At 46.8% G+C, this 23,939-nt stretch overlaps 1 protein-coding gene across 3 annotated transcripts in view; it reads left to right on the forward strand.

The window, feature by feature from the left end:
- The first annotated feature begins 771 nt into the window (after positions 1-771).
- Positions 772-23,939, forward strand: part of RAB37 (RAB37, member RAS oncogene family) — a 78,662-nt gene continuing 55,494 nt past the window's right edge. For all 3 annotated transcript variants that reach the window (XM_005584864.5, XM_005584867.5, XM_074020373.1), the window contains exon 1: positions 772-1,300. In XM_005584864.5, coding sequence (XP_005584921.2) covers positions 1,229-1,300 — 72 coding nt within the window. In that variant the 5' untranslated portion in view covers positions 772-1,228. The remainder of the gene's footprint in view (positions 1,301-23,939) is intronic.

The raw sequence follows: 23,939 nt of genomic DNA on the forward strand, positions 1-23,939 counted from the left end.
TCTTTCCTTTCATGTTGATACTGACTCCAAGGTCCGGTGGGTGGTACTAGGACTTGTCCTTAGTAATCTGATAATAATCCCAGGAGCCACAGTCTCAGCCTCCAGTTCCCATGGTGGTCAGCCTCACGCTCTCATATTACAGGTGATGATGCAATTTTGCCAATCAATGGTCACAGCAGCAGGACTCCCCTAATGTTTAGGGGAAGTAGCCAGAGCTCTTCATCCCCTTTCCGGAGAGCGTAATAGCTCACATTTATTGAGTTCTTAGTACATGCCGGGCACTGTTCTAGGCTTTTTACATGAATTAACTCATTAAATCCTCAGAACAAAACCATGAGGCAGGTACTATTATAATATTATCTCCATTTTGTGGACACTTAGGAGAGATTAATTTGCCCGAGGTTACACAACTAATAATTTTCAGAGTCAAGATTTGAATCCTGGAGCCTGTGCTCCTAACCAAACCACCATCTGCCTCTCCTGGGCCCATTGTTCTTAACTTCTTGGGGTCAAGTATACTGGAGAGAATGTGATTAAAGCCCTGGACCTTCTCCCTAGGAAAATGCAGGTAAGCAGAATTTAGCATATTTCAGGGACTTTGGGGACACCTAAGACCCATCGTCTGTCGACCTCAGGCTTAGAATCTCTATTTATCTCATACATCCTGGAGAGAATCGTCCAGGGACAAAAACAGAAGCGCCGCCAGCGCCGCAGGACTTCGCCCCTGCAAACGTGTGAGGAGAGCTGCGCTGCGCTAAGCTGCGTGGTGACGGAGATGCCCGTTCTCTCGGAATCAGGAACGGTGAGCTCCCAGGACTGCAATGCCCTGAGAACGCAGCCGGGTCGCTGAGCCTCCGGAGTCCGGTAGCTGAATGAAATACGCAGGGATCACCAGCCGGACCCAAATCTTGCGTCCCTGCCAGCATCCTGGAGTCCTAAGAGGCAGGGATTGGAGCTGACAGGATCTCAGAACTCTGGTCCCAGGCGCACAACGGCGGAGTCGCTGTTCCTGGTGCTGAAACACTCTGTCCTGGAAGAGCGTGGCCGCCTGCCCGCCTGGTACCGCGCCGCGGCCGCTGCGGGGAACTGTCCAGTGCTGAAAACGGATGCGGCCCGTCCCGCAGGGCTCAGACCCGAGCCTGCCGCACCCAGCGGAACTCGGACCGAGCTCCTGGAAGCACTGACGCAGAGCGCAGGGAGAGTCGGAGTGGCGAGCTCCAAGTCGGGCATGGACCTGCAGAGACCCGATTCCTACCAGGGAGGAGCTGGCCCTGACTTCAACGAGCACGTCCTACATAAGGTAAATATCTCCTGTATTTCCCAACCTAACCGTTGGAACAGGCGCCAGCACCAGGAGTTTTCTCCACTCCCCTGACTTTGCTTTGGGACTTAATGAGAAACTAGCTTGTATCTATGAGTCTGGGGAGCCCTTTCTGTCTGATCCTGTTTCCTGCTCAAAATAGAGATGGGTGAGCTCTTGGGGAAGGGCTGCCTCCAGAGGCTCAGATGGTCAGAAGCTTCATTCATTCACTTAAATCATCTGTGTTCCTTTTTCACCCCTCCTTCTCCTTGCCTATTTATGCCCCTGTATGCCCCCTGGCACCTTTGCTCTCCTAACCCTTGTAGGAGACTGCATTTGTCCCTGTTACGTCTGCTAGCAGTGGCCAAACACCTGAATTTCTGGCCAATTTGTCTGAAATTAGAGAAATGGTCTGCAGCAGAGATGAACTGCCGTTTTCAAACCAGACTCCCTCATGGCTCCAGAAAGCTTCCCTCCAGCCATGACTCACTCACAGCCCCTGTAAGCATTTGCTTATTTCAAAGCACTAACACATCCATTGCTTCCTTCATTCAAGTTTCTTATGCAACTCAGTTTTCAGTAAAGCAGGTCTCCCCCTAAGACAGTTGGAGGGGAAAATAGTAGCCTCTCTCAGGATAACAGTTTTAATTCAAAATCCATCACTCTGAAAGAATCAAAGCCTTATATTTGCCATAATAAGTTATGGCTCACCTTCCCTTTCTCTGACTTTCCCATGCCCTCCTACTCCAGCCCTTATAATTTCTGCTTTGATAACGCCAGCTCACCTGTTAGTCCCTTGAAAGGCTGTATGTGATCCTGTAGGTGGAGTTTTTTAATCAAAACATCACTTTGAAGAGTCTATGAATGCAAGCTTTGAAATAACCTAACCCAACCTCCTCCTCTATCACACAGCTTTTATTTGAGGAAATTAAAACCCAGAGAGGAAAAATGACTTGTCCAAGAAAGCAAGTTGGTAAATGGCAGAGCTGATACTAAAAGCCAGAAATTACTACTCCACATGTAGTATTCTTTCCTCTATATCCTTACTAAACTTCTCATCAAAGTATTCAGTCCATGGACCAGCAGCATTGGCATTACCTGGGAACTTATTACAATAGAAAGCAGAATCTCAGCCCTGACCCTAGAGTGGCTGAATCTGAATCTGCATTTTAACAAGATCTCTAGGAATAAATATGCACAATAAAGTTTTAGGTGCATGGCTCTGTGCCATGCTGCCTGTTTCTGACACAAATGAAAGAAAATCAGCTACTGAAGGAAGCAGGTCTGTAGATCTGACAGTCCATGTATCTTCTCCCTCCAGGTCTCTAAATTACTAGGATATAGGGAAGGAGAAAAAAATGTATAACCACTACCCCAGTCTAGAAATTTTAAAGTCATCACAGTTTGAAGTAAACTAGAAGTTCTGTGCTATTTGATGTTGTAAAGTTAGCCCAGTAAAAAGTGCATGCGAGGCCGGGCATGGAGGCTCACACCTGTAATCTCAGAACTTTGGGAAGTTGAGGCTCACTTTGGATCACTTGAGGTCAAGGGTTCGAGACCAGCCTGGCCAACATGGTGAAACCCATCTCTCCTAAAAATACAAAAATTAGCTGGGCATGGTGGTATGCACATCTGATCCCAGCTACTCAGGAGGCTAAGGCAGGAGAATTGCTTGAGCCTGGGAGGCAGAGGCTGCAGTGAGCCAAAATCATGCCCCTGCACTCCACTCTAGCCTGGGCAACAAAGCAAGACTTTGTCTCAAAAAAAAAAAAAATGTTTATGCAAGCAGAGGAACATAATTACAAATCAATTACAAAATTGTCCTGGCAACTAGATAAGTGAGTCTCTCCAAGTTTATACCATCCTATAAACGTATAAATATTCATTTTGAAAGCTTTAAGATTGGGAGCTCAGATTATTCAAAATATTGATCAGATGTGGTATTTTCCATTTCAATTGCCCACACATGAGATGTAGGATGTAGTTCATGAAAACTTTTACTTCCTTTGAGTTTATTGATCACCAAATTGAGAGTGGGAACCCATTCCAACGAGTTCCAATATATTTAGAGGCAAGTGTCTATTTACTACTAGTAAAGGCTCAGTGTCATCAGCTTGGCTGTGTGAGCACCCTGAGAGTGGAAGCCAGCCTTAAGCCTTCTGTGGTGCCCAGCAGAGTGACATATGTATGTAAGGAAAGTTTTCCTTCCTATATAGTGCTGACAACCTCCTCCTAATACCACTTTATGATTGTACATGATGTTTTTTTTTTTGTTTTTTTTTTTTGTTTTTTTTTTGAGACGGAGTCTTGCTCTGTAGCCCGGGCTGGAGTACAGTGGCCGGATCTCAGCTCACTGCAAGCTCCGCCTCCCGGGTTTATGCCATTCTCCTGCCTCAGCCTCCGGAGTAGCTGGGACTACAGGCGCCCGCCACCTCGCCCGGCTAGTTTTTTGTATTTTTAGTAGAGACGGGGTTTCACGGTGTTAGCCAGGATGGTCTCCATCTCCTGACCTCGTGATCCACCCGTCTCGGCCTCCCAAAGTGCTGGGATTACAGACTTGAGCCACCGCGCCCGGCTTTTGTGCATGATGTTTTATTGTGATTCACTTAAAACGCTTTTTGTAAAGGGGCAGGGCATCAACTTATTTGTATTGTTTTAAAAATTACTATGTAGTAGAGTCCAAGGAGTTCCCACTGATTAATTAGTGTCTATTGTCCATGAGAAGCAGGGCTCCCCTCCAACATTAATTGCTAGGATAAATTTTTTTTTGAAGTGGGGTCTCACTCTGTCTCCCAGGCTGGAATGCAGTGGTGTGATCTCAGCTCACTGCAACCTCTGCCTCCCAGGCTCAAGTGATCCTCCCACCTCAGCCTCCTCAGTAGCTGGAACTGCAGGCATGTACCACCATGCCTGGCTAATTTTTTGGTTGTTATTGTTTTGTAGAGAGAGTTTCATGATGTTGGTCAGGCTGGTCTTGAACTCCTGGCCTCAAGAGATCCACTCACTCAGCCTCCCAAAGTGCTGGCATTATGGGTATGAGCCACCATGCCCAGTATGGAGAAATGATTTTTTAAATAGACTTGTTATTGACACATAACAAACACCACTTTGGGAAGCTGAGTCAGGCAGATCACCTGAGTTCAGGAGTTCAAGACCAGCCTGGCCAACATGGTGAAACTTTGTCTCTACTATAAATACAAAAATCAGCCAGGTGTGGTAACACACTCCTGTAATCTCAGCTACTAGGGAGGCTGAGACAGGAGAATCACTTGAACCCAGGAGGTGGAGACTGCAGTGAGCCAAGATCATGCCACTGCACTCCAGCTTCAGCGACAGAGCAAGACTCCATCTCAAAAAACAAAAACAAAAACAGAAACAAAAAAAAGAAAAGAAAAATGACAAACACCAAGCAATCCTGAATCTTATGTGTCTACCTTGGTGAATCATCACAAAGTGAACATACCTGTGTAACCACTATCAAGAGAAACAAATAGAGCCTTGTCAGCTTCCCAAGAGCCCCCCTCCCACATTCCATTTGCCACACGCCCTCCCCCAGAGATTATCATTATAGAGGAAGAAGTATCATCTTGCACTGTGACAGCGCAGCAGATGTTATGTAGGGTAGTCCTAGAAACTTGCCAGAGAGGAGACATTGTTGTATGATGAAACAAAACTCCAAGCTTGGAATAAGCCAAACCTTGATGTGACTTTGAGCAACATCTGTGAGTCTTACTTTTCTTAGCTATAAAATAGGAATGATAATACCTGCCTTATTATTTTTGAGCAAGGATGTTAGATAATATAATGTAAAGCATATATATAAAATATCTGGAATATAGGAAGCATTCAGTAAAAGTGGTTGTACTAGCTGGGCACAGTGGCTCCCAGCACTTTGGGAGGCCGAGGAGGGAGAATCATGAGGTCAGGAGATCGAGACCATCCTGGCCAACATGGTGAAACCCCGTTTCTACTAAAAATACAAAAATTAGTGGGTGTGGTGGCACACACCTGTAGTCCCAGCTACAGCTACTCGGGAGGCTAAGGCAGGAGAATCGCTTGAACCCGGGAAGCAGAGGTTGCAGTGAACCAAGATCACACCACTGCACTCCAGCCTGGTGACAGAGTGAGACTCTGTCTTAAATTTAAAAAAAAAGAAAAAAGTATTAGGGCATGCATCTTGGGTTCCAAAGCGGCTTCAATGGGTGTCACATTCAGTCTCACCTAAAATGATGAGCTTTGTGAGAAGAGCAGCAGCTTCATACACAGAGAACCTCAGAAACACACACACCACATATTTCACAGGCAGAAGTCTGAAGTCCATGGAAACAAACTCACACAACCCGCCTATACAAAAAGCGTGACTTCTATGCAAACATCCCAGTTCTGACTTCCTAAGTTGAATATCTTTTTTCTCTTGAAGGCAATGTATGGGACATGATGAAATTCATTTATATGAAAAACGTACGCCAAATATCATCACAGGCATTGTGTAGCTCTTGCACTTTAGCTGGTCCCGGTAGTTGGAGGCTAACCCAGGCAAGCCCAGGTAACTCTTAGAAGATTCCCGGAGGGTGGGCTGGAAACTGGGAACTGACTGAAAACATTGAGCTCATCCATCATGTGCCTGGAGTTTTTAAATAGAGTTGTTGCCACAAATCTGAATATTTGATGCGACGAAATAATTTAAAACAAATGAGCAACCTGGTTGCTCTTTTCCTCAGAGAACTCTCAGTTCTCTTTTGCCACCAGCTTCAAGAGCCATCCAGGGCAATGGTACGGGGTAGGGGCCCTACTGTGCCAGGGTCTGACCTTGAGTTCTGGGAAAATGAAAAGATTTTCATTTCATTTTCACAGAGAGGGCAAGCTTTTGCCCCAGATACCAGTGAATTAGGACAAAAGGGCTTCAGTTCAAGCACTTACTTCCTAATTCCCCATCACCAGGGCTCTAAGGAACACCCACATACCAGTCTAACTTCCAGAGGGACAAACAGTTCCTAGGACAAAGTCAGTCTCAGAAAGACCGCGGGCAGGGGGCAGAAAAACGAGAGCTGCTCATCCATTCATCCAGGGCTTGGTTCTCGTTGGGTGAAAAGGGATTACCAGGTCTCTGTCTTCCAAAGTATTTCCATTTCCTCCGACCGCTCTAACACCTCTTCTGGGTGAAAGGAAAGGCAAGCAGGTAATATCTGCCACTCTCCCCCATCTCTTGCACTTGTTCTTCACTTCCTTCTACTACCCATCTCATCATTTCTGTGTCCCTCAAAAGTCCGCGTGCCTCATCGATTCATTTAGCAAACATGCATTGGACATTTCCAAAGCGTAAAGAACTAGGCTGGTCATTATCGAGAACATAGATGCATATGATTCCCATCTTCACTAAGCTTATGGCCTAGAAGGCATGCACACAAATGGCTATACTTCTATATAATCCCAGAAGTGTCCTAAGATAGATACGGGTACCTGCAGGAGAATGACCCAGGAAGCAAAGGTCATGTCTGACTCCATTTGAAATGTCCTCTCTTATTTATGGCTTCTGATTAAAGTTAGCATCCAGGCTTGGTATGGTGGCTCACACCTGTAATCCCAGCACTTTGGGATGCTGAGGTGGGTGGATCATGAGGTCAGGAATTCGAGACCAGCTTGGCCAACATGGTGAAACCCTGTCTCTACTAAAACTACAAAAATTAGTCAGGCGTGGTGGTGCACACCTGTAATCCCAGTCACTCAGGAGGCTGAGGCAGGAGAATAGCTTGAACCCGGGAAGCAGAGGTTGCAGTAAGCCGAGATCACACCATTGCACTCCAGCCTGGGCGACAGAGCAAGACTCTGTCCGCCCCCACAAAAAATAATTAAAATTAAAAAATGAAAAATAAGTTAACATCCAGGAGATACAGAGTTCCACAAACGAACTAGCTCCCTCCCCATGGGACTGTCATCTATTAATCCTAGGGAAAGGTCTGGATACAACAGCATTGTCCTTCCCTGCCAGAAAATTGTACAAGGGAAAGACAAATAAAACAACGAAAGACCATACTCGCCATTCTGTGCTCCTCTCCCATTCTCTATCCCACAGGTGCCTCTTTTTTTTTTTCCAATGAAATAATGATAATGGTATGCAAATTTGTCCTCGAAGAATCCAAATCCACAGAAAAATCCATGCCCTGTAAGTGAAGACATTTTGTTTTCAAAGTGCACTAGCTCCTGTTCTCGAAAGATTTCTATTGTCAGCTCAGGAACAAACAAGAAAGCCAAGAAAAGCTAGCTGCTCCCTGTATAATATTTCCACTGACTTGTTTTCCTCTCTTGCTTGCTCTGAAGGCTTACAGATAAACAAATGAAGTGTATATTACATCACTGGCAATCTGGGACAGTCTGGGACTCCTTTGGCTAATAGGTCGGTCCTGCCCAGATCCCAGAGCAGGCAGCTGGTGTGGGGAGTGGTGCCTGCTAGTTCTCTTAGGATAACCTCAGCAGGAAATGATGGTGATTCAGTTCAATGCCTCAAAGTCGTTTTCCAAACTCTTCAGGCTTTCCTCTCCTAAACATCCTTCCCTTTAATTTGTGGTCCCTGGGGCCTTTTGTGAGAAAATGTCTAAGACTCACTCATGTTGCTGCCCTAATGTTTTCTCTCATAAGCTGTTCTGGGGAGGGACTTCCTTCAGTTTCAGGGCAGGAAACTCCGCCTGGCTGGGTAGAAGTAAACAGCCAGAGGTGAGCACCAGGCTGGAGAATTGCTGAACTGGGCATTTGAAGTGGATCTAAACTTATCCCAATAACGCTTCTTGCTTCCTTCCTCCTCTTCTCAGGCAAGAGAAACAGTCTCTAGAGACTGCGAGTGGGAATGGAGATCACAGCTCCTTGTTAACTCACTCAGGCAATGCAGTTCCCAGCTGGGAGTGGCCTTGGACCATCCTCCCATCCCTTAACCAGAGGAGGTTTTTCTGGGGCCAAGAGAGACAGCTCCAAGCAAACAGATCTGGAAAATCTTAACCCCTAACTGATGACACCAGCCCTCACCCTGCTCCTAAAGGGAGCAAGGCCTTGAGTGGTACAGTGAAAATAACTTGAGACATGCAGGGTTCAAGAATTCCCCTAGCACATGGTTCCTGACCTTGATGCCAAAGTCAACTCCCTCCCTTCTCATTTGCTTATTAGCACCTTCTCATTTGCTTATTAGCAGACAGTTTCTACCCATCAACATGAGGATGTTCTTTAATAATTTGTGCTTCTGCAAACGCACATGCTTGTAGGTATCTTAAACCAAGCTGTGTTTAAGTTCAAATTTTCTCTTGCTTGCTAGCCTTCTGCCCCTGGCCGCCACCACACACACACACACACACACACACACACAGGCACACACACACATGCACACATATGCACCCTTCCTCTCATGAGCTGCGGGCAGGGCCAGTGATCATCCGTTTTTGTTCTCTGTCTCCCCTTATCTTTTGTTATGAGCCTTTTAAAGGCAAAGCAGGCTGGGCGCAGTGGCTCAGGCCTGTAATCCCGGCACTTTGGGAGGCCAAGGCAGGCAGATCACCTGAGGTCAGGAGTTCGAGATCAGCCTGGCCAGCATGGGGAAACTCTGTCTCTAGTAAAAATACAAAAATTACCTGGGCATGGTGGCGGGAGCCTGTAACCCCAGCTACTTGGAAGGCTGAGGCAGGAGAATCTCTTGAACCCAGGAGGATGAGGTTGCAGTGAGGTTGCAGTGAGCCGAGGTTGCGTGACTGCACTCCAGCCTGGGCAACAAAGCAAGACTCTGTCTCAAAAAACAGACAAAGCAAACATTTCTCCTCCTCTTCTTCCTCCCTCTCCTGTTTGATTTTTGCATTCATACCATCTCCCAGCAACTCTGTTTATTAAAAATCGGAACTGTCGTTCATTAGAACAATAGCCGTAGGAGAGAGTCAGGAACTGGTAACACCTTCCCCAAGCTCATGTTAAGAAGCAGTGTAAGCTTTGGAAAAGAATAAAGCCTGGTACCCAGTCCACATGAGGCAGACACTCCCTTTCAGCCCCTGGAATCTCCCTCCTCACCTCCCCCTTGCCTTTACCCAGATCCTTCTTCCTTCTCTGGGTCCCACCTCGGGTTTCATTCAGTCATCAGGTGAGAAATATTAAAAATCATCTCTGCACTATAATCTACAGGGACCCAGTAAGACTAATAATTGTTCCCAATACATTATCCAAATAAGCATATGGTTTATTTGTGCAGCATTTTACCATTTACAAAACACTTTAATATATGCCAAGATATTTTGTACTTAACATATGCTTTTTTCCAGATGTTACTGTTAATTCCATATTAATAGGACGGGGAAACAAAGGCCAGATGGCCAGGCACAGTGGCTCACACCTGCAATCCCAGCACTTTGGGAGGCTGAGACGGGCAGACCACGAGGTCAGTAGTTTGAGACCAGCCTGGCCAACATGTTGAAACCCTGTCTCTACTAAAAATACAAAAACTAGCCAGGTGTGGTGGCACATGCCTGTAATCCCAGCTACTCAGGAGGCTGAGGCAGGAGAATTGCTTGAACCCTGGAGGCGGAGGTTGCAGTGAGCTGAGATTTCGACACTGCACTCCAGCCTGGGCGACACAGCAAGACTCTGTCCCAAAAAAAAAAAAACAAAAGAAAGAAAGAAAAAAAATGACTTGCTCAAGGTCACAGCCAGCATTGTGGAAGCCGGAATCATTACAGCAGATCCTTAGACAGCACTTGCATGCCAAGTAATATTCTAAGCACTTAACATCTCTTAACTCACTTAATCCTACAACAATCCTATTTTAATCTCATTTTACAGATGAGTAAACTGAGGCACAGAGACATTAAGAAATTTGCCTATAGTCGAATCCAAGCAAGGTAGACAGGCAGAGGGATAGAGTCAGGAGAGGACAAGCGGCTTCACCAAGAGGGTCACAGACGGTCACTACTTTAGGGCATTGACCGCAGTCCATTGTGTGGCCTTCAGCTATGTAGAGCTGGTTTTGCTCACTCACCCAAGAGTGGCTGCATCTCTCCAGTCAGGCTGATGTTAATCAGACTCACAAGACATGTATTGCCCTAGATGCCAAGCCACATTATAATCAGGAGATTGTTTGCTAAGCATGAAATCCAGGGGGGAAAATGGAACTTGGAGGATTCAAATGTTTAATTCTATCAGGCTGACATGATTTGGTAGCTGGCTACACTATAGGGACAGCCACAATCTACAACCCCACCAGCCCCTTCTACCCTTAGGTCCTCCCCCCGACCCCATCTCTGCCTCCCTCAGCTGTATATATTTAACTGCCTTGGGCTGGGCAGTCATTCTGTTCTCTCCAGGTCTGTATTTCCTGCAATCCTTTAAGAACCCCTTGCCTTTGAGCTTGAGAATTCCCTGGACTTGACCTGGTTATGATGAGGGAAAAGGAAGGGATGTTCCATCTTCAGAAACCTCTGTCAGTCATCGCGAGAAGTTGTCATTTCATACTTCTTCCTGCATCTCACTCAAGGCCTGTGTCAGAGCCTTATGGACTTGGGTTTCAGGGGCAAGAACCATGAAAGAGTAGAAAGGTGATTGGGGTCATTTCCTTATATCCCACCACCACCCATGTCCACGTGCTCCCCTTGAAATCTGATATTTCTGCCTGAGAATCCTGAGGATCAATTCACCAAACATTTACTGGGCACCACATGCCAGTCCCCAGGAACAAAACCCACTCTTCATTCCCCAAGGAGCTGAGTCCAGCAGGCTGGGTGGATCAGAGGGATGGCACAAAGAGAGATGGCTAAGGCCACATCTGACTGCAGCCCAATGTGCCACATGGACCTTGGTGCCCATGAAGGTCAAAGACCTCTAGTCTCATATGGTGGGAAGCTGGGCCCTTGGGGACCAGGTCAAATGCTTGCTGCTCTAAAGGCTGCCAACTTCTGGCTCCTGGCTGATTGACTGATCTGAGGGGCTATAAAGCCCAAAGTCACAGGATGGGGTCTCACCTCTGAAGGTCAGAGGGCTCTGAGCCCCCAACACAGGGATCCCTTCAAGCCCATGTCCAAGAAAGGAAGAGACTCCTGGTGCACTTCTGAGAAGTGCCCAGTGCAAAGATCCCTGTCCAAGCATGGCAGAGTCCAACACATAGAAACAAAGCTGGATCCCTTCCATGAACATCTCCAAAGACAGAAGCTGAAAAGCACTCAACTACACCCAAAACACCAGGATCCTAGCCCTTGGGATGGCAGCGTGGCACACAAAGAGAGGCTTGGGAAAGACAGAGGGAGAAGCCAGGTGAGCTCTGCAGGCATGTCCTCCAGGACCCACACTCTCCTTTCCCTGAAACCAGGTATCCTCCGGACGGCAGACACATGAGAACCAGGATAGCATAGGCCCTGGCCATCATCTGTCCTGACCACCACCTGTGCTGTCTACCACCTGTCCTGTTCACCACTGGTTCCATCCACCACCTGACGTGCCCCATCCATCACTTGTTCTGTCCACCACCTGTGCTGTCTACTGCCTTCCCTCTTCACCCTCATCCTGTTCACCACTGGCCCTGTCCACCACCTGTCCTGACCACCTTCTGCCCTGCTCACTGATTTTCTTAGAGTAGGAGGCAGCTCATTAGCAGAGAAAGAGAACTGGGCTTTCAGTACCAAAGAACCAAGCTTGAGCCCTGTCCCTGCTGTTAGCTAACTCTGCATCCTAGGTCATTCCATTCCAACAGCACTTTCCAACTTGCAGAAAACTTGCACATAAATCATCCCAGTTGATTTCCCCAGCACTGTGTGTAAAGAGAACAGGCGTTATTCTTGACTGCAAAAGGGGAAATCTTATGATCAGGACTCTTGATTTCCAGTGACAAAACCCAACTCAAATCGGCTTAAGCCGAAAAGAGAATTCACTGATTCCTGTACCAGAGAAACCTGGAAAGTGCAGCTGACATCGAGCTCAGCTGGATCCAGGGACTCTCAGTGACTTCAGCCTCACTCTCTGTCTCTCTCTCTCTCTCTCATTTTTCTCTCTGGCTTGGCTCCATTCACTGGCAGGCTTCTCCTCGTGAGGCCCCATCATTGACAGCAGCCCCAGGATCACATCCTCACAGCTCCCAGTTCCAGCCAAAGTCCTAGATCCAACACTTACAGGAGACTGAAATTGCCACATGCCCACCCCTGAACCAATAATATAGCCAGAGGGTAGAATACGATGGACAGCTTAAGCCCAGGTCACATGTCCACCCCGAAGATGGAGTCAATCCCACCCAATCCTGTGGATCAAGAGTGGAATAAAGTGGGCCAGTCGTGGTGGATCACGCCTATAATCCCAGCACTTTGGGAGGTCAAGGTGGGTTGATCACCTGAGGTCAGGAGTTCGAGACCAGCCTGACCAACATGGGGAAACCCTTTCTCTACTAAAAATACAGAATTAGCCAGGTGTGGTGGCACATGCCTATAATCCCAGCTACTTGGGAAGCTGAGGCAGGAGAACACTTGAAGCCGGGAGGCGGAGGTTGTGGTGAGCCTAGATCGCGCCATTGCACTCCAGCCTGGGCAACAAGAGCGAAACTCCGTCTCGGGAAAAAAAAAAAAAAACCGTGGAAGAAAATAGTTTCCAGGGAAAATGGGATGGTGTCATCTGGAGGCTAGCCATGCAAAAACAACAGATGTCCCATGGTAATCCCGGGCAAGGCTGGGTCCCAGCATTTTTAAATCTTTAATGAGAAGTGACTGAAAAGAAATGAACTGGACTTGTCACAGTCCCACCTGAACTGGGCTCTCGCTGCCTCCCACGTAGTGTCATTTAAGACTGAATAACTGGATTTGGATTATTAATGACTGGACTTGGGAAATAAACTGCTGTCACCCTATGAAGCGATCGGCTTATTGGGGCTGCAGAGCCAGACATCCCTCTATGGGTGGGACTAGAATTTTCTCTGAAGGAAATAGATGATCCAGCAGTGGACCATCCTGGGAAGAGGTTGATTGGAGAAGGGAATGAGGATTCAGGAAGCGGAGCTCAGGCAGGAATGAGGGGAAGTTCTTCCACCTCTCTTAAGGACCGTGGTTAGCTGCTATGGAGACGCCTGACTTTTTCCATTGCTGGGTAGGGCGTGTCAGCCCAAGGCTACATGAACACAGATGAGAAGTGAGGCAGAAAAGCACCAAACAAGGCCAGCTTTATGGGTATGCCACCTACAAAGTCACATAAGGCCCTGCACTTAGAAGGACCCTGCATTTGGCTTAACACTTTGCATTCGCCATCTTTAAAGTCTTAATAATATTTGTACAACGATCCCTGTATTTTTATTTTATGTAGCCATTCTTGCTGTCAGATAAAAACCCCTGCTGCAACGTCTGAGCCTGGCTCTGTGCGGTAGTTTTGAGCTATTCCCTGGGGCATCTCTGCCTTCTGATGGCCTCACACCACGCCTGGTTTTGGATGTGCCCCGAGTCACAAGGGAAGAGTCATCTTATGCTTTGGGTCAGATGGCAAAGGAGTAGGCAGCACCACAGTGGCATTCACTGTCGAGGGGTGGCTGCATCCCCAGGACAGCATCTGCGAGGGTCACAAGCAGCAGGAAGTGTGGCCTGGAAGGCAGATCAGACAGTCGCAGGGTGGATGGGCGGGCAAGTCCTCGGGGGTAAGTGGCTGTGATAGAGGCAGGGGAAGAAGCAGACAGGGGTCATGTTTGTGATCTGAGCATTGTGCTGAACAAACAATAAGGTTGTATTGGTGGCTGTTAGTGAATAATGAGAGTCATTATTTTATTTATTTATTAATTTATTAATTTATTTATTTATTTATTGAGACGTGTCTCTGTCACCCTGGAGTGCAGTGGCATGCACTCTGCCTCCTCTGCCTCCTCACTGCAACCTCTTCCTCCCAGGTTCAAGGGATCCTCCCACTTCAGCCTTCCAAGTAGCTAGGATCACAGGTGTATGCCATGAAGCCCTGCTAAATTTTTTCTTTTTCTTTTTCTTTTTTTTTGTATTTTTAGTAGAGATGGTATTGGCCAGGCTGGTCATGAACTCCTGACCTCAAGTGATCCACCTGCCTCAGCCTCCCAAAGTGCTAGGATTATAGGCGTGAGCCACCACACCCAGCCAAGAGAGTCATTATTATTAATATATTTAATTGCAAAATTAAAAACGTGAAAAACAAAGAAAAAATTTCCTGAGAATGCCACTGTTTCAAAATACATATCTTAAAAATAAAAACGGGCTGGGCATGGTGGCTCACACCTATAATCCCAGCACTTTCGGAGGCCGAGGTGGGTGGATCACTTGAGGTCAGGAGTTTGAGAACAGCCTGACCAACATGATGAAACCCCATCTCTACTAAAAATACTAAAAAGTTAGTCGGGCATGGTGGTGGGTGCCTGTAACCCCAACTACTCAGGAGGCTGAGGAAGGAGAATCACTTGAACCTGGGAGGCAGAGGTTGCAGTGAGCCAAGATTTTGCCACTGCACTCGGGCCTGGGTGACAGAGCAAGATTCTGTCTCAGAAAAGAAGAAAATGAAATTGCTGTGTAAAAAAATATATATGTGTTTATTTATACATACGTGTGAGATAGATAGATAGATAGATAGATAGATAGATAGATAGACAGACAGATAAATCCATCATAGGAATTTTGTTACACACATTCTTACCTTCATTCTTTTTCATCACTACATAGCATTCCATTGTATAGATAAATGAAAATTCATGGTTTGTTGTGAAATTTTGAAACTTCATAGAAAGGTACAAAGACTAGAAGAACAAAAAGAAAATGACACATGTACCTACCATCTACATTTACTAAATGCTAACATTTTGCCTCAAAAACAATAAAAAACAAAGGAGCCTCCTACAGGTAGCTGGGATCCACTTTGCGAGATAGCCATGGGACAGAAGGTTAATTTGGTTACTTTGTTTTTCTTTTTTTTTTTTTTTTTTTTTTTGAGACGGAGTCTCGCTCTGTCGCCCAGACTGGAGTGCAGTGGCGCGATCTCGGCTCACTGCAAGCTCCGCCTCCCGGGTTCACGCCATTCTCCTGCCTCAGCCTCCGGAGTAGCTGGGACTACAGGCGCCCGCCACCACGCCCGGCTAATTTCTTTTTGTATTTTTAGTAGAGACGGGGTTTCACCGTGTTAGCCAGGATGGTCTCGATCTCCTGACCTCGTGATCCGCCCGCCTCTGCCTCCCAAAGTGCTGGGATTACAGGCTTGAGCCACCGCGCCCGGCCTTGTTTTTCTTTTGATATGGAGTCTTGCTCTATCGCCCAGGCTAGAGTGCAGTGGCACGATCTCAGCTCACAGCAACCTCCGCCTCCCAGGTTCAAGCGATTCTCCCACCTCAGCATCCTAAGTAGCTGGGATTACAAGTGTGCACCACCACAACCAGCTAATTTTTTTGTGTTTTTAGTAGAGACTGGGTTTCACCATGTTGACCAGGCTGGTCTCGATCTCCTGACCTCAAGTGATCAGCCTGCCTTGGCCTCCCACAGTTTTGAGATTACAGGTTTGAGCCACTGTGCCCTGCCCTAGTTTGGCTACTTTGAAATCACAGCCTGGTGGGTCTGTGGCACTTTTTTAGTTATACTTCATTTTGTAGAAGAGAAAAGAGATCTGAAGGATATTCAGTGGTTGTTCAAGGGCACTCGGCAGGGAATAAAAGAGAAACCCTAACCCAAGCTTCAACTTCTGCTTATCCCTTCCTAGATTCCCAGGGTCCTTAGGCAAGGGAAGGCTTGGACTGGGAGCTCCCTCAAACCCCTTTATCACTGACCTCCAGAAATGCTAGTGAAGCCCAGGTGACAATCTCAGCCTGGCCCAGGATAAACACCAAAGCAAAATCAATGCCAATGGCAGACATTCATTCACAAAGTGGATTCAAGACCCTGCAGGCAGAGGTGCTCAGATGAAGCAGGCCCAAATGCAGTTAGTCACTGTTAATTGGGTCTTAGGTGTGGAAGAGCCAAATAACAGCATCCCCTGGGGATTTGCCTCCATCAACCCAACTGCAGGGTAAGAAGCCCAGGAAGGCAAGCCAAGCCTTGCGAGCACCAGCACTGCTCCTGGATGGACTCTTCTTCACTCTACCTCCACGTCCTCCACATACTCTCCCATCTACCCTCATATCTTATTATTTTTTTTTTTTCTTGAGGCAAAGTCTCACTCTGTCACCCAGGCTGGAGTGCAGTAGCACCATTTCGGCTCACTGCAACCTCTGCTTCCAGGTTCAAGCAATTCTCCTACCTCAGCACTTCGGGTAGCTGGGATTACAGGCACATGCCACCAAGCCTGGCTAATTTTTTGTATTTTTAGTAGAGATGGGGTTTCACCATGTTGGCCAGGCTGGTCTTGAACTCCTGAGCTCTGACAACCCACACACCTCAGCCTCCTAAAGTGCTGCGATTACAAATGTGGGACACCACGTCCAGCCTATTATTATTATTTTTGAGACAGAGTCTCGCTCTGTTGCCCAGGCTGGAGTACAGTGGCACCATCTCAGCTCACTGCAACCTCCACCTCCCGGGGTTCAAGTGATTCTCCTGCCTCAGCCTCCCGAGTAGCTGGAACTACAGGCACGCACCACTACACCTAGCTAATTTTTGTATTTTTTTTTTTAGTAGAGATGAGGTTTTGCCATGTTAGCCAGGCTGGTCTCTAACTCCTGACCTCAAATGACCCACCCGCCTAGGCCTCCCAAAGTGCTGGGATTACAGGCATGAGCCACACAACCAGCCTCTTATTGTATTTTAAACTGATATACTGTACCTACATCTCCACTGGTTCTTTCCCTTGCCACCTGCCAGACAGCTGGATGTTACAGTGCAGGGATGCAAGATCTCTGGGGAGCAGTCCTTCTTTGCTTATGATTAATTTTGCACAGGCTGTGTGAGGTTTTGAAATGAGTGCACCGTCTGAATTTCGCAACTCTTTCCACTGAACTGAGGGCAGGCACTGGGAAGTATAGCTGAGATCAGGGTCTGTGACCTGTTGCTTCTCTGTCGTGGAAACCCTCCATGTCATTGATAGAGGGCAGCATTCTGCATGTAAACGCCAACAAGTGCCAGTGCTCTGCTCTGCTCATAGCAGATTTCTACTATGCAAGGGTGCAGAATGTCGCTTCTGTATTTCTGACCTTGGGGGACAGTCTTTCCCCTCTCTTAATTCTGAGCCCCTCCTCAGAGGTATCTCCAGGAAAACAAATGAGTTTATTTTATTTGTTTATTTGTTTGTTTATTTATTTATTTATTTATTTATTTATTTTGAGATGGACTCTTGCTCTGTCTCCCAGGTTGGAGTGCAGTAGTGCAATCTTGGCTCACTGCAACCTTCATCCCCCAGGTTCAAGTGATTCTCCTGCCTCAGCCTCCCAAGTAGTTGGGATTACAGGCATGCGCCACCACACCCGGCTAATTTTTGTATTTTTAGTAGAGATGGGGTTTCGCCATGTTGGCCAGGCTGGTCTCAAACTCCTGACCTCAGGCGATCCGCCTGCCTCGGCCTCCCGAAGTGCTGGAATTACAGGCGTGAGCCACCACACCCAGCCAACACACCCTTTCTTGATGCAAGAGTTGCAGACCCTCAGGACAGGACCGTGTGAGGATGTGGTCACAGTGGACTACTTTGGGGAAGGGGCTTATGCTGGGGCAGGAGGAATCTGATTGCTTCAAGGGGCCCTTTCACAACTAATGAAGAGCTCTACAGCCCTCATGAGTGACAACCTTCATCAGCCTCCAAACAAAGAGGGTCACTAGAGGCCCTCAGGGGAAGACTCACTACACCAGCGGACAGAGACATGGTGGAGAGGATCCATGCCTGGAGAACAGTGTGAACCAGATCCATGGCTGCCAATTCTGAGTCCATACCTAAGTACCAGCCCCTGACCAAGTACCAATTGATGTGTAGGAAATGATACACACACACCAGTAGATGTTACCAACTGTCCTTTCTTAGGAAATACGATCATCTCGAGACTTGGGGTGCTCAAAGATCCTTTCTTTTATGAAGTTATGGTGACAATGGATTGTAGAAACTTTAAGCAACCCCTCACTTAACCAACTTATTAGGTCAACCAATACCTTCAATCTCTTACTGGAGCACACTGATTAAGCCTGAGACTGAGTGCGCACAGCTGGCGGGCTCTTCTCTGCTCTGATGGTTGCGGTACCTGGTTAACAAGAATGCGTTTGGGCCCATACTTGCTTATGCTGGTCGTATGTGTTAACTAGAATGATGTACTTGAATCAATTCACCCATAAACAAATGAATTGGCCGGGCATGGTGGCTCATGCCTGTAATCCCAGCACTTTGGGAGGCCAAAGCAGGGGGATTACCTGAGGTCAGGAGTTCGAGACCAGCCTGGCCATCATGGTGAAATCCCATCTCTACTAAAAATACAAAAAAATTAACCGAACATGGTGGCAGGTGCCTGTAATCCCAGTTACTTGGGAGGCTAAGGCAGGAGAATTGCTTGAACCTGGGAGGCTGAGGTTGCAGTGAGCTAAGATCGCGCCATTGTACTCCAGCCTGGGTGACAGAGTGAGACTATACCTCAAAAAATAAATAAATAAATAAAATAAAAAATAAAAGGAAAAGAAAAAACAAAGGAATTTAAACAGAAAGACTATTGACCAATAAAATAAGAGTTAAAAAAAAAAAGAGAACTGTTATCTCTACAAAAACTAAACTGAGTGCTTTGGAAAGACTGTAAAAGCCTGTCACTTTTTAAAATGCTATCAAATTAGGAATGAATGAGAGAACTGTAAAATATTGGAAAGAAATGCATAAAAATGAAGAAAGATTTTGCAGTCAGGTGGCTTCCTAAGTTTCTAGAATTTATTGCTTCATTTTAAAGAAACTGGAACTGAAACCCCAGGACCATGAGTGTGTGGTTTGTGCAAGAAAGGCAATGGGCCCCACTTTTCAGCAGACTTGTAAGCAAAGCAAAGGCTTTAGGTCTACATCAAAATACTTGCTAATAACTACACATTTAGATATTTTAAGTCAAAATAAAACATGTAGAGGAAAAATAGGCTGGGCACAGTGGCTCACACCTGTAATCCCGGCACTTTAGGAGGCTGGGGCAGGTGGATCACTTGAGGTCAGTTCAAGGCCAGCCTGGTCAACATGGTGAAATCCTGTCTCTACTAAAAATACAAAATTAGCCAGGTGTGGGCCGAGCATGGTGGCTGACTCACATCTGTAATCCTAGCACTTTGGGAGGCCGAGGCGGGCAGATCACCTGAGGTCAGAAGCCCAAGACCAGCCTGACCAACATAGTGAAACCCCATCTCTACTAAAAATACAAAAATTAGCCAGGCATGGTAGCACATGCCTGTAATTCCAGCTACTTGGGAGGCTGAGGCAAGAGAAACGCTTGAAGCCGGGAGGCAGAGGTTGTGATGAGCCAAGATTGTGCCACTGCACTCTAGCTGGGATAACAGAGCAAGACTGTGTCTGGAAAAAAAAAAGAAAAGAAAACATACAGTATATCTCTTTTATGAGTTCCTGGTTTAACAAACTTTTTCAATGAACTGGTCAATTACCAATTCCAGTGAAGTAAAATTGAATAAGAATTTACCTACTTGGTTCAGACATATTTGACTTTGGCAAAGAAAACTAAAAAGCAAAAAATAAAAAATAAAAATGTGCCTACTTGGTAGAATAAAAGGCTGATCACTGTATCTGTCCTTGCCAATCTAAAAATTTATTGGTACATGAAATCAACCAATTCCAGCAGTCTGCGCTTTCCAAGGCTAAGCAGTTGTGAGCTCTATTTTTTAAGATGTCAAGCAAAGGTAGCCTTTCACTTCACTTCAGTGCAAATTTATCTTACTGATGGATTTTAGAGGTTGCCAACTCAGTGTTTTTTTTTTCTCCCTCAATTGACTCTCAAACAGTGCTGTCTTCTGAAAGCCAATGATATGCACATAGTTCTCAAAAGGAGGCTGTCCAAACCTTACAGGCTTATCAAGAGGAATCTTTTTTGAGACAAGGCCTCACTCTGTCCCCGAGGCTGGCGTGCAGCGGTATGATCTCCGCTCACTTGCAGCCTCACCTTCCTATGTTCAAGCGATCCTACCCCTCAGCCTCTGGAGTAGCTGGGACCACAGCCATGCACAACCACGCCCAGCTGATTTTTTTATTTTTGGTGGAGATATCCTTTCTGCAGGCCTCCCTATGTTGCTCAGGCTGGTCTCAAACTCCTGGGCTCAATCTATCACCCACCTTGGCCTCCCAAAGTGCTGAGATTAGAAGCGTGAGCCACAATGCCTGGCCTGGAATCTTTAAATATTAATAATTCAAAAACCAGGAAGGGAAGCCCCAGCAACTTTAGACGGCTATAAATAATTAGGCATTCAATCAGGATTGAGTGCTTAGAAATCTTGGAGTTTGTTTTAACAGAATGTGCTTTCCTGGAAATCATACAGCAAGATAGTAAATGCTACCCTCACTCAGACCTGAGGAACCATATTTAAGATCTCTCTTTTGCAATAAACGTGCTAGCCAGCCACCCAAACTCTGCCTTAGCAAAGTCATGATGGGGCGCAGGAATACGACGGAGACTACACCCAGATACAAATCTGTAGACATTATGAAGCAATTTCCTTTCCTGACTCTTGTGTATATCTGCCTCCCTCCTCTTGCCCCAGCTACTTCTCTAGTGCGCTAAACTCTAGCTCAGGCTTGAGCAAACCGGGCTGGATTAGCAGCTGACTCCTACAGTCATAGCACCGCACAGAGAGAACCCAGACACTTCCTATCAGGACCATAAGGCAGAGATCTGCTCTGTCCAACTCTGGAATTGACTGGACTGGCTCATGACTATCAACCCATTTCTGAGAATATGAAAAGGTCCCTTTCAGACTGCCACCAATTCAGAGGGCTAAAACTTTAGATAAAAACAGTATATCCAGGGCCGGGCGCAGTGGCTCAAGCCTGTAATCCCAGCACTTTGGGAGGCCGAGACGGGTGGATCACGAGGTCAGGAGATCAAGACCATCCTGGCGAACACGGTGAAACCCCATCTCTACTAAAAAATACAAAAAACTAGCCGGGCGAGGTGGCGGGCGCCTGCAGTCCTAGCTACTCGGGAGGCTGAGGCAGGAGAATGGCGTGAACCCGGGAGGCGGAGCTTGCAGTGAGCTGAGATCCGGCCACTGCACTCCAGCCTCGGCGACAGAGCGAGACTCCGTCTCAAAAAAAAAAACAAAAAACAAACAAACAAACAAACAAAAACCAGTATATCCAGTAATCTATTCTCTCTTGTAGAAACTTCCTTGTTTTTTTGAGACAGGGTCTTGTTCTGTCACCCAAGCTGAAGTACAGTGGCATGATCACAGCTCACTGCCGCCTGGAACTCCTGGGCTCAACTGATCCACCTGCCTCAGCCTCCCAAGTAACTGGGACCACAGGCGCCTGGCTAATTTTTGTTTTGTTTTGTTTTTTTGTAGAGACAGAAATCCTCAAGCAATCCTCCCACCTCAGCCTCTCGAGTAGCTGGGACTACAGGCATGCGCCACCACACCCAGCTAATTAATTAATTATTGTATGTCTCCCTATGTTGCCCAGGCTGCTCTCGAACTCCTGGGCTCAATCAATCACCTGCCTTGGCCTTTCAAAGCACTGGGATTATAGACGTGAGCCACCATGCCCAACCTGTAGACACCTTTTTCCAAAGTTTGACTAAGGCAACTAAAATGGATCAGAATGGATCGGTCTTCCCATGCTGTTTCAAAACTCTTCAGCTCAGCCAGGTCACAACCTTCCTCCCAGCCCATGTCCACCATCCAGATGAAGGTAGAAGCAGCCCAATTCCTCCAACCAAGCCAAATTGAGCTAAATTCTAGTCTTCCCTGTGTGTCTAGCCTAATGTCAGAAGTTTCATGGCAATAATCTTTGCTGGGATCTATGATTGTATATTACCAGAAAAGATGAATTCCTTTCTATCCAACATAAGCATGTACTTATACGTTCTGGGTAGTGCTGGCTGCTTGAAATAAACTCTGAAATAAGTCCACTTCATGCACGATCGTTGAAATGGCACAGTGATGCTTTGGCCCCAAGGTCTTATATTATCACTTTTATTCTTATACCTTGACTTACTCTAATTTGGCTCTGTTTTGAGCTTTTCCATTTTAAGATCTCTCTGTGGGCGCTTCTTGCTCTGTAAATTTAAAACAGTCTATGTCAAAAACAGTCTCACTCTGACCTGACCAGCTTAGACGACTAGCTCAAGAATAGTTAAGCTTGCTTGGGTTCTGTGAAGTCCCCCAGGACAGAAAAGCCCTGGAGATTCCAGGGAATCATTTTTGAGGTCATGGGAGCAGGATCTCTCCACCAAGGTCACCAATGCCAGATATGTGCATAGCTATGAGGTGTCCATAGCTATGAGAAGTCAGGCAAACCCCAGGACACATTGATATGGACTGCTAAACATGCCCACAGCCTCCTACCCGCTGGGTCACCAGCCTGTGGTGCTCAGGCACAGCTCGTCGTCTCTTCCCAAGCCATGATGCCTTTCCCTGACACTTTATCCCCAACCCCTCCCTACAATCCACCTGTCCAACAAAATCAACCGAGGTGAAGCAATAGACATTTGTCCTCCAGCCAGGGAACATCGTAGTCCCTTATGTCTCCCCAGTTCTCAGGAGGGGAAAAAGGAGTCTTTCCACTTCACGCTTCTGGGCAGTCAATCCTGAAATTCCTTAGGCTGTTTGGCCCAGGACTTCCCTCCCAGAATGGTGAACACCGCTGCCTTTGCTCTGAGAGCTTGCCTTCTGCTCCAAATGCACTGCTTATTCATTGAGTCAACCAACAAACATTTGAGAACCCACCATGTGCCAGACAGTAACTAGGCATGGGGGATACAAGAGTGAATGAGACAAAGTCCCCACTTAAGGCAGCACACTGCCTAGTGGAGATGGGGAAAATGATAAACATAGACCCCACTAAGTAAGTCACTTCACCCAAGGAAATAAAGCAGAGCAACGAGACAGAGAGAAATTGGAGGTGGGCTGCAGGGACCACTGCCCCTTAAGTGGCCAAGGAAGGCCTCTTCTAAGAGGTAACATTTAAGCTGAGATGTGATGATAAAAAGGAGCTAACTATTCGCCAATCTGCGGGAAGAGCATTCTGGAAAGGAGGAATAGCAAGTGCCAAGGCCCTAAGAAGGGAGCAAGCCTTATCTTGTTAGAAGGACAGAATAAAAGCCGGTGTGCATGGAGCAGAGCCTGTGAGAGACAGGGTGGATGGAGATGGGGGTGAAGGGGCAGCCAGCAGCCCATGGATCCCCTGAGAACTTGCAGGCTGGGAGAGAAACCACCAGAAGGCTATAAGCAGGGAGTAATCACATCTGTGTTTGGAAAAGATCACTCTGGTTGCTGGGAGGAGAATGGACTCCACTGCAGAGAATGAAAGAGGAAGACCAGGCAGGGAATGGTTGCTTGGGCTAGGCTGGTAACCACAGAAATGATGAGACATAGTGGGGTTCAGGGTACTTTCTGGAAGGAAGACTGTCAGGTTGCTAGAATAAAGATAGTAAGTCCAGCCAGGTGTGGTGGCTCACACCTGTAATCCCAGCACTTTGGGAGGTCGAGATAGGCAGATCACTTGAGGCCAGGAGTTCGAGACCAGCCTGGCCAACATGGTGAAACCTCATCTCTAC

This window comes from Macaca fascicularis, chromosome 16, assembly GCF_037993035.2.
Source record: "Macaca fascicularis isolate 582-1 chromosome 16, T2T-MFA8v1.1".
Taxonomy (NCBI): Eukaryota; Metazoa; Chordata; class Mammalia; order Primates; family Cercopithecidae; genus Macaca; species Macaca fascicularis.